At 38.7% G+C, this 12,096-nt stretch overlaps 1 protein-coding gene across 1 annotated transcript in view; it reads right to left on the bottom strand.

Annotated features, from left to right (window-relative positions):
• Positions 1-242: 242 nt before the first annotated feature.
• Positions 243-12,096, bottom strand: part of Ctps (CTP synthase) — a 33,921-nt gene continuing 22,067 nt past the window's right edge. The window contains exons 7-12 of the mRNA XM_045756667.2: positions 11,822-12,043; positions 11,185-11,322; positions 10,677-10,886; positions 9,587-9,739; positions 8,264-8,379; positions 243-4,027 (exon numbers count right to left, since the gene is read on the bottom strand). Coding sequence (XP_045612623.1) covers positions 3,822-4,027; positions 8,264-8,379; positions 9,587-9,739; positions 10,677-10,886; positions 11,185-11,322; positions 11,822-12,043 — 1,045 coding nt within the window. The 3' untranslated portion in view covers positions 243-3,821. The remainder of the gene's footprint in view (positions 4,028-8,263; positions 8,380-9,586; positions 9,740-10,676; positions 10,887-11,184; positions 11,323-11,821; positions 12,044-12,096) is intronic.

Genomic DNA, 12,096 nt, shown 5'->3' on the forward strand with positions numbered 1-12,096 from the left:
ACTCCTTACACCTCCAGTAAGCTATTAAACACTCATAGAGCAGATGTGACTAACGTGTGGAGCAATCTAGGTGGGAACAGCTCCCCTATCTACAGGGCGCCACCATTTGGCCACTTCAGAAAATACAACCTACTGGAAATTGCTTTCTTGGTATTATTCATGTTTCATTCCAGACTGAAAAATTACATCTAAATCCAAATTTGTTTTTATTCTGTAATAAAAATGGCCCATTAATTGGGATGTACAGATCATCAATTTATTAGTCATCTACATAAAAAAAAAAATCAATGTCACATTAAACCTTAGTACACAGAATGCAATCACCCCTATAGATGTACATATCACTTGTAAGGTAAGAATATATAAGCCAAATATCCATTCATGTAGAGAGCCTAAAGACTACCAGAGTTGGGAAGATCATACTTACAATAATATGTAAGGCTATCATTCTTAAATATTGGGCAAAAATAATAGGATCACTCATACATGCAACAGAAAAAAGTTAAGGTGTAGTACATCGTCCCTCTCGGATACAACATGGAATAATACATTAGCTGTACACTATATAAACTTATCCATAAATACTGATGCAGCATAAGAGATATTGATGGCTGAACTTGCCATGTTGAAATAATTGAAACAAATACATACTGTACTGTACATCTATTCTGATAACAACCAGTCATATAAATAACTTATAACTGCTATTCTGGTAACAACAACAAAATTCATACATTACATTCTTGGCCGACTTAACATGCACTCTAGCATTTTATGTTTCTCTAAAGTGTACAGAATGTCACGAACAAGATGCAGTAAGAAGGAATGTAGCTCGTTACCCAGTGTTATACAATTTGTGTAATTTATTAAATACTATATTTTTTTTATGTCTAAGCTTTTAGTGCTACTGGTATACCACAAACAAATATTAATCTACTGTTTTACGAAATGGCTGAAGTGGCATAGATTTTGCACTCTACCATTGACACCTTCACAAAATTGTTTAACATTTTACAATTGCTTTACCAGCTTATTTTGGTTTGCATTGATACAATTTAAAATCTTGTATTTTATGCCACTTTTATTTTTGAGTGAAACATTTAAATGATTTTGTAGGCATTTTTTCAAGAACTTGCTTCTATTACTTTATATATATAGTTGTCAAATAGAAAAAAGTAATCTAATGCCTCAGGTTTACAATTAAATATATTAAAATTACATCTGATAAATGGAGACCGATTCATAACATAGCTAAAAATTGTACACCCAAAATTTATGCGACATACCAATACGTTCGTCACACCCTTTATTTTCAGACGAGTTGGTGGGGTGTCTAACTATATCACCAAAGTATTTGCACAATTAGTCACAGAAACATACAATGTCACATGGAACGGTATAAAGCAAAATAAGCAAACCAATTATTTCATACTATAACTAACATTTTCAGTTATGTAGTCACCGACCCAAAATCTGCCAACTTTCTAAACAGATGTGATATTCGGTTTGTTTGGCGACATGCCTCCACCACCTCTAGTTGTGAGAGGCTATGCTTCACTGCCCATTTCCCTGGGAGTCACTGTGGCACTCAAAACAGAATACATTTTTTGATAACCGTTTCTCTTAGCAGCAAAAGGAAACATTTTATGACAAATTAAAAAGACATTAACAATTAAAGAGGCATTAAGACATTAAGAGACATTAAGAATACTAATAGAATAGTACAGTGATGTCCCTATAAAGTTTGTGCATAGCTACTTTCTAGTTTTGTGTATTTTGAAGGCTATACTTAGGCTATATGGCTATACGATTTTGCTTATTACGCTAACATAAAATGTGATAAGGTAATCCTGCACAGAAATAGAGTAAAGAATGTTGATGATGAACAAGTGGTACAAGAAGAGGTGGTATGCAAGGGAACAAAAAATGCTAAGATTTCTGCTCATGGAGAAAGCAAAGTACTTTCATATACAAGTGAACATTACTTAATGTATAGTGATTAGTGACCAAGGCACTAAAGAAAGTTGCCATAGTATTACATACACAATCCTTTCCCTATTTCCAGCCTTCATGAGGTGGGGAGGCATCAACCCAGAGAAGAAAAAGTAAGTCATTTATAGTCAATTGTTATAGATACTAAACAGAAAAAAAACATTAAAAATCCCCTCACCCATTCATCACATCATTAACAATACAACACAGTGTCACATATAAACAATCACACCTGCCCTTCAGCAGGTGTGGCAGGAGTGGCTAAGCTGAGAGGCTAAGGAAGTTTAGCCTCTCTGCTTAACTCACTGTAGAAGCTTTAAAGCCCACCAAAACAACCAATTTGTCCAAACCCCTAGACATTATTCTACCTTCTAATGTGGACCAATACTTCGATCGGTACCTAAATGGTATTTGTATACAAAGTACACAATGTTTACACATTCTGTAACAGTGTAGTATTATCGGTCAGGGCAAACTTGTTTTTACTTAGGTAGACGGCAAGAGATATCACTCCCACATAATGAGATCCTGACATATTTACCCATTTATCCTGGACTACATGTCTAAATCTAATTGAGTCACAAATGTGAAATTGGCAACTGTGAAATGTTTTTTTTTCTTATGTTTTCTATGAGATTTGTACAAACTCCTGGGTACAACGAGACTTCATCCATAAATGTAAGATTATAACACTAAGAACAAGTTCTGCTAAAATAACTGAAAACTATTTACAGATTCGGTACAAAAAATATTACTCTATATAAAAAAAAATACAAATAAAACGAGAAGAGAAAAAACAGTGGATGTGAAAAAGTATTCAAGCAAAACGGTGCAAAACTCTGAATACTAATAGAATTTGAGAAACGGTAATTATATGATCTACAAATATTAACTGTCATTTTAAATTATTTAAATGACATGCCATTCATGTGGTATCTAATTAAATAAATGGGTAAAATCATTTGTAGACTATTTACAATAAAAAAAATTGTACTCAGTAGCAACACTGAAATAAGTGACGAGGATAATTCATAACATGAAATTAATCAATAGAACCAAATGAACTCTAACTTAAAATTTAATCCATTTAAATTTCCAGCAGCAGTAAGCATGCTACAAGTTGTGATAAATAAGATGGAAATGTATATTATACAAGTTATCAAATCTACAAATACAATCCATTTTATAACACTAACATACCCAATGTTGCAGGACTATTTCCTAAAGGGTGATACATCATCATATTCCAGTGTAGTGTAATAGGCAGGCTAGTGAAGCCCCCTTTCCATGGTTCATCGCATGATGCAGGCCTGGCATACCATGAATTTGTTCCATGCAGTTCAACACATTAATTTCTAGCTTTGATCAACTGCTGTGCAATGCCTCAGAAAAGCAGTGTGAAAATTCTCCAACGAGTGGGAACGTTAAGAAACAAATTCTTGGTCCATCATGTCCTCTTTGTGGAATGTGCCATTTACCACAGAAACAGCTGTACTCTCCTGCACACAAACTGAGCCAATGGAAAGATGAAATATGATCTAAAGGTCCAAACCCAAAAGGTGTTTGCTTTTGCAACCCACCTTCAAATAATACAAGTACATTTAGTCTTATTTTCTCACCTACCTCCATACATATATTTCAACTAGGACAAAATATATAATATACTGTATAGCTATAATACTGAATGCCTCACAATTAATAAACTATCTTATTGACGCTCCCATAGCAGGTAAAAAGAAAACCGTCACATTGCACATTCGGACCCTCCAGCTTATCTAGTTTATACTGAATGAACTTAACTAATATTGCTTCCTAGTTACCAACCTATTTTATTCTTTTTTGCTAGATGTCTGAGGCTTATTATCTACCGTATCCTTCTTGGTAGGCGTGGAGGACGAGGACAAAGGAGACTCGGACAAATTGGAAGAAGAGTTTGGGGAGGAGGAAGGTGGTGGTGGGGTGTGCCGTGCCGGAGACATGCTGGGCTTGTCAGTCTGACTGACTAGAAGATGAGGTGGCATTGGTAGCTCCTCGTCTGCAGGAAGGATCAAAATTAGCTGGGAAAGAGTGTTATGGCAAAAAATTCAATTAAGGGCTTAAAAATAGTTGTGGCTTGATCACAAAAAGTAAATCGAGATAGAAAGTCCAAGGCCAGCACAGGCCAGGGAGTGTTATGAGCACTTTCTTGATACAGTATATATAGAGGTACATAATTAGTACAAAAAGATGATACGGCTGACAAAGAATTACAGTAATATCAAATCCAGCAATAATATAAAATATTTGAATGAATTATACAAATAGCTGTATTCCTACCTTAAAATTAAACACACAGTACTAATGCAGGCGATGAGTCACAATAACGTGGCTAAATTATGTTGACCAGACCACACACTAGAAGGTGAAGGGACGACGACAACATTCTCAATCGACTTGAGAATGGTCCAGGACGGACCGAAACGTCGTCGTCCCTTCACCTTCTAGTGTGTGGTCTGGTCAACACAGTACTAAGTAGCAATGATTACTAGTTTACTAGACTTAAATTTACAAGAAAAGCTTTTTTTTTTCTTTAACACAGGTAGGTACAGGAACAGATGACTTGTGTTGGCAGGCTGAGAGCTTTCCCTTCCCATAGCTCTTGTTAAGCCTAGGCAACTACTGTAGTTTTCTCTGGAAAACTGCTAAGGGGTACCTGGTTGTTTACCTGCCAATCAGTTAACAACTAGGGACTCAATTACTGCTGGGTGAACAGGAGCGACCAGTGAAGGATTGGCGCCCAGACAATCCCTCTTAACCAAGACTCAAACCCAGACCAAATTGCTCACAAGGCACGGTGCGTGTGTAGTCACTACACATCAGAAATATTACAGGAACAACTGTGGACATCTTCAAGAGGAAACTAGATTGTTTCCTTCAAGGAGTGCCGGACCAATCGGGCTGTGGTGGGTATGTGGGCCTGCGGGCCGCTCCAAGCAACAGCCTGGTGGACCAAACTCTCACAAGTCAAGTCTGGCCCTGGGCCGGGCTTGGAGAGTAGAAGAACTCCCAGAACCCCATCAACCAGCTATCAACCAGGTATCAACCACCAGAGACTGCCTGCGAAGTCTAGAGGCCTACTGCGGAAACAGAACCTCGCCACAAACCACCCGACTCAATGACTAAAGTGCAGCAGTAGCAGCCGCCACAAGCACTGGAAATCTCCACCTCTGGGAATGAGAGGAAAAAGAATGACAAGATTGATTCATATTTTAGAATCCATATTCAAGGGAATGTGGATGGGAATCCACACAGGCAAATTTTGTCCACTGTTTACAGGGATTCATTATAGGTAGGTTCAGATATTAGAGAGAGTACTGTATATATATATATATAACATTTATATATAAATGAATAATACTTTTAAAATCAAGTGTCGATCAATTTCAAATAATCATATTGTAGTACAGGAAATTTTTAATCTTGTTCATCAATTACCAAATCTGCCACCAAAGGGCACACAGGCACACACACACATTTTAAAGCCCAAAAACTACACATTAAAGTGTATTAGGATCAATTCAAAACAATGACTCCCAATCTTACAATCAATAATGTAAGTTCCATAAGCTACCACAAGAGTGGAAGAAAAACCCAAATCAATGCACCAAAGCAAGACTTCTCAGCAAATTTGTAATTATTGTAAGCAATTCCGTAAGAGTATTGTTGAAAGACAAATATAACACCAAAAGCCCTATTCCCTCCAAGAAACTGATGCCATTGAGGCAACCAATATTCAAATTACTATAGTACATTATATCCAATTACTTTTACTCCCATTATTAAGTATAAACATGCAAGGAAAATAAAATCTAGGTACAGTACACCTAAAATATAACATAATTTTTACACTACATAAAAAGTAGGCACAGTAATGACCCCATTACGTTCAAGAATGTGCATGGAATCTTGAGGTTATCTTGAGATGATTTCGGGACTTTTTTAAGTGTCCCCGCGGCCCGGTCCTCTACCAGGCCTCCACCCCCAGGAAGCAGCCCGTGACAGCTGACTAACACCCAGGTACCTAATTTACTGCTAGGTAACAGGGGCATAGGGTGAAAGAAACACTCTCGCCTCTCGCCGGCGGCTGGGATCGAACCTAGGACCACAGGATCACAAGTCCCGCGTGCTGTTCGCTAGGCCGACAGGCTCCCCAAAAGCATTTACATGTAAAATATTTATATGTAAAATGTAAGACAAATTTTTGAAAGCCTATTATTTAGACTTTGGGCAGAAGTGTCAATTCTGCCAACTCACCAAAGAGGCGAAAGATGTCATGATTATTGTGAGTTTGTTGTTTTGCATTAATTTACATTGTGTGGAATTATTAATTTTCACAGAATTGACAAAATGAGTGATCCAATACTGTATATAGGCCTGCAATGTACTATGTACATTGCCCATAAACTTGTTCCTGGCACAGCTCAAAGGAAGTATCTTGCAACCTACTTCATTGCTGCTATTCTATCAGGTAATGTCATCAAGAAATAGATTCAAACACCGGCAGGAAACACCAAACTGTGAATTTAAGATAATTGTATGGCTTATGGTACACATTGAAAACCACATCCACATAGAGATGTATTATTGATATATTTATATAATTTATATAAAACCGGGTGATAACTAGAATCAACATGTGATTATAACTGCATTATTCTAGGGATCAACTTGTGATGACATCTGCACTCAGAGTTAAGAAGTATTTTTTTTTCTCCTGTTGTGTTTTTCTCCCTTTTGGTCACATTCCTACCCTTCAGGAATGTGTCCTATAAGCTGCTGCGAGCTGCTGCTGCATGTGCTAATCGTGGTCACACCACACCTCTCATCAATACTGCTAATCATGGTCCCTCACACCCAGAGAGATGCCCACGATTTTTTCCCAAAGATGGCTTTTTGTTTACTGGAGGCCTGAGAAAGCAAAGAGCTCCGTGTATGCGTGGGACTTTTAAATCTTACATGGTACTTTAAATCGTCCCTCATCAACTCATGCAGTGAGGTCAGAAATGGTGCCATTTTTCCTGATTGACTCGTGTATCTGAAGAATTAAAGGAAACACTACTCAACCTTTTCCCCACACTCTATTGGTAAAGTTTACTAAGTGCAATCTAAAGTTCAACCTGTCCCTTTATGGATACCTACCAGCAGAAACTGACTGTAAAGAGATTTCACCATCACCAATTCTACTCATGTCCAAGCCTCTGAACACGAGTGATCTGTTTGTGATTTTTCCGACACTTCTGTTTTCTAATCGGTTATTAATAATAATTTTATAAATGTCAAAAACAGTCCACAGAATAGTGACAACTTTTAGGTCACCAATATGACATCTTCAGCCATGTTCACCTTTTTAAAAGCACCCCATAGGTACGTATGTGGCTATGCAGTGATAAAAGTAGCACTGTTCGTCTTAAGGGGGAATGACACGGGTAGTTTGAAAAGCAGTTCTAGATATAAAAATGGAAGCTTGCGAGGCCAATCGTAAGACAGGATTTCACTTGTTTCAGCAAAAGCGTTGCTGAAACTACGAGGGGGGGCCTCGTAGCCTGGTGGATAGCGCGCAGGACTCGTAATTCTGTGGCGCGGGTTCGATTCCCGCACGAGGCAGAAACAAATGGGCAAAGTTTCTTTCACCCTGAATGCCCGTTACCTAGCAGTAAATAGGTACCTGGGAGTTAGTCAGCTGTCACGGGCTGCTTCCTGGGGGTGGAGGCCTGGTCGAGGACCGGGCCGCGGGGACACTAAAGCCCCAAAATCATTTCAAGATAACTTCAAGATAGCCGATGAAATTTGAGCACATGTCAGCAGTCAAATGCATTTTAGAGAACAGTAGAGTTCTCTGAACAAAATTCCAGGAGTAAGAAGCCCATATGCTACCTTCCCTTCATAAAAAGATTACGAGAAATAGAATAAGGATAGGTTAAGCATAAGAACTCAACAATCTACCAATTTTGCACGGATTTGTGAAACAAACAAACCGAATCAATAATTAAAATTTTCAAAATATTTCACTCATTTAACACTGATGATGGATTTTGAACAAATAAGACATTGGTTAAAAACTCAAACACATGTGTGTCACTCTTCTCAAAACAACTGGGAGATACTGAATAGAAAATTTGTTTGTAACATGCTTTTCCATTTCAATCTGTGAAAAAGTATGATACCACCATCAACAAGGATATACTACAGTAATATTTTTAAATAGAAAGTAACTAAAACAAGTCTTGAATACCAGACGATTCTGGAGAATCGGTGGGCGACATGCGGCAGCCCCGTGCGAGATACTGTTCCAACTTGCCACAAGCAGCCAGGATTAACCCAAGGTATGGTGGTGAAGGCTTTAGGGGTCTGAAAAATAAGAAGGATGATGTTAATAAAAACAAAGTCTTGCCATTTAGACAATGGTATGTCTTGAGGTTATCTTGAGATGATTTCGGGGCTTTTAGTGTCCCCGCGGCCCGGTCCACGACCAGGCCTCCACCCCCAGGAAGCAGCCCGTGACAACTGACCTGAACACCCAGGTACCTATTTTACTGCTAGGTAACAGGGGCATAGGGTGAAAGAAACTCGGCCCATTGTTTCTCACCGGCGCCTGGGATCGAACCCAGGACCACAGGATCACAAATCCAGCGTGCTGTCCGCTCGGCCGACCGGTATCCGGTATGCAAGGGACAATATTACGGGTCCTGTACGTACAGTGTGCTAGGTTCTTGACTCACAATTGATGATCCTGAATTTAATCCCAACACAAGGCAGAGATGCTTTGGCATGTTTTCTTTCAAATGATGCTTTTGTTCCCCTAGCAGTCAATAGGTACCCGGTTGTTTGGCAACTGTAGTGGGTTGCATCCTGGGGATGGTCAGTAGTTGGCTTTGGAGGGACCTCAATATAGGCTTCCTATTCTCTACAGAATTATTAAATGTTTGGATCAATTACAACACAAACACATTTCTGGGCTACCCTACAGCACTATACATCAGTACTATTATGATGTATGAAGAAACACTGGAGAGATGCCCATGGTGCAATATGTAATGGGAGTGTAATGAATACATGGAGCATAATCAGAATGCAACATATAATGAGCACACGATGATGGTGGATGACATCAAATCATTTAGAATTTTGACTACTTGCAAGAGGCTCTAAACCTGCAGTCTAAAACAGTCTGTATAGCCATTTGCAGAACAAGTTGGATGAAATTGTTGGTGTATAATTGATAGTGCAGAAATAAAGTAACTGGAGCAGCAAGCTCTATCAGTTGTGTTATAGATCTTGGGCGAGGCAACCAAGTGATTGTCCGGTCATTGTTCACTGAATAACATTATGACCAGTTGGAGCACATGACATTTTAGAAGTACCTCACACCTTTCCCTCTGTATGAGCAATTTATTAGTCTTCCTAAATCACTTACCGTGATGAGTAACTGTACTCGACTTTCAAATTACTAATTTCAATCCTCATTTTCTCATTAATTCTCTTTTTCCAGAACAAATACCCCCAAAAAATTTAATATACATAATACAAAATCGCAGGCAAAAAGGTGGTTACTCACCGGGTAAGGTATTCTGGATGGTACTGACAGGCCACATAATACGGGTGGTCATCAAGTTCCATGACCTCCATCCGTTCCCCCTCCACATCCTGACCAACAAATTTCATTCCTGCAGACTCGAAGTCGCTAATCATCTTGGGATTTACCTCATACCTAAATAAGAAATCCAGTATATTAATATCTGCGGAGGCATGCATGGCAACGCATGCAAAAATGTGTCCTCTGTGAAAGCCTCACAATCTGGAAATGACGCAAAGTAGACTGAAAACTGCCGATTCAATGCAGAGGCAAACAGATCTACCTGCAAACACCCAAACAGCTTTCAACTCCAAAAGAAGCAGGTCTCATTCACACTTTGGAGATCAGACAAACACAATAGGCCAACACATGTCATCTAGGATATATGAACTGTATTGAAGTGGAATGCACTGAGGATTAAAAATGAAAAAACCACAACCAAAGCTATTCACAGAGTCCACCGTCTGTCACATTCCAGTTTGAGCTGGAGGCTACCCGTGTGCCTGTGCCCATGTGCCCAGGCACAGTACCCGTGTGCCCAGTAATGCAAGTTCCCAGATCCCTGTTTAGGTTCTGCATTTGTCTTCCCTCCATAAATCTCAGCAGTCTTGCCTTCTAGACTCTTGACTCTGGTTTGCTAAAATGCTTACTTAAGAACTAGGACATGGTTTCAAAAATAAACTAATACATTTGAATTTAGCTCAAGCCACTTTCTTGGTCTGTAATGAGGTCACAGGCTCCTGGGAGGCAGGCAATTATTATTCCCATTTCAGAAGTGGGCACCTGAACAATCTTTACTGTTGAGGTAGTCAGGTGTTAATCCATGTTATACTAGCTATGCAACAAAGTGAAAAGTTTATGAATGGCTCCAAGACTAAACAGCATTAGTACTCCCAAACCAACTTTTGTATTGAATAACAACCCATGGTCCCTTCGTTAAAAAGAGCACCCTATTTGTTTGATGACGAGAAAAACCATTTAGCAAACTAGGCTTTTTTCCCTCCACCAAATTTTATAACTATATATACTGTACATCGAAAAATTATAAAAGACATGCAAAAGGTGAACATACCTGTGTCGGTGACGTTCCTCAACATAATCTACATTGCCATACAGTTGCCGAAGCTTGGATTCATGGGTTTTGAATAGGGTCTGTCTCTTCCCTAATCGCATGGTACCGCCAAGTTGCCCAGGATTGTGTTCGGGCATCTCAATAATCACATGCCGATTACCTTCTGGGAATATCTCCTGACTGTTGGCATCTGTCCACCCCAACACATTCCTGTATGAATTTAGTTTAATTCTTACATAATAAAATAGCAAAATTTAAACTACACTATTTTTCATGTGTAACCTACACTACAATGTGTGTTCAAATACACATTATCTGGTACTATGCTTCGTGAAGTTTCATTTATTTGCTATATCACGCTGCAAAAATATATTCAAGTGATGCACATCTATGCCAAACTGTGCTGTACAGAAACTGCTTTTTGTGCTGTACAGAAATTTGTATTTAGGGTTGCATAAACAAAAATAAACATTGCCTACCAGTAATATCTAACAAGCCAGATTGTTACCTTGCAAACTCAATAACAGCAGCCTGCAGACCAAGACACACTCCAAGCACAGGCTTCTTTTTTGTCCTTGCCCATTTACAGACTGCTACCATTCCCTCGACTCCTCGCTGGCCAAAGCCTCCAGGGACAATAATCCCACTGGAAGAAAAATGAATTTCATTATTACAATACAACTCTATAAACACACACACACACATTTCTATATTAATTTTACAGAGGCATGTTAATCTCAACCAGAATCATAACTTTAGTATCAAAATATATTAAAATCTTATAACAGAAAACCATATGCCTGTAATTTTTGTGGTGTACAGAAGAATTAAATCTTTAACCCTTACAGTGAATACTTCATAAATATGAAAATATCTAATGTTGTCTACACTGAAGTGGGAAGAATGTATGGAGGTTTTTAAAGCCCTCTCTCCAGTCCCTCCCCCTCCTCCTATCATGAAGGTGATGTGAAGCCAATTGCACTGCATAATGGGCAACAAAGTTCCTGTACTATCATTCACAAGATGAATTGTTCAATCCTGTTATTTTCATACCAATGTCATTTAAATTATTTACATTTCTCTGAATACACGAGAAACTAAATTACTGTCATTTCCCAAAGAGCTTTTTGAACAATTTCCCTTACTGGCATTTGCAGACATTCTGCCAAGCTTCATAATACTTGACAGCGCGATCATCCTTCGCCGACTCTTCCAAATCCTCTGCTTCCATGCACTTCAAGTCCAGTTTTCGATTGCATGCCAGGGCAGCATGTTGCAAGGCTTTGATTACTGATGCATACGAGTCTTCAAGTTGAGTGTACTTGCCAACAAGTGCAATGGTGACAGTGTTGCGGAGGTGATCTTGCCTATGGAAATTAGTATATTTATAACAATAAACGGTGAAATACAATATATATAT

Source organism: Procambarus clarkii, chromosome 53 (genome assembly GCF_040958095.1).
Source record: "Procambarus clarkii isolate CNS0578487 chromosome 53, FALCON_Pclarkii_2.0, whole genome shotgun sequence".
In the NCBI taxonomy this organism is placed as follows: domain Eukaryota; kingdom Metazoa; phylum Arthropoda; class Malacostraca; order Decapoda; family Cambaridae; genus Procambarus; species Procambarus clarkii.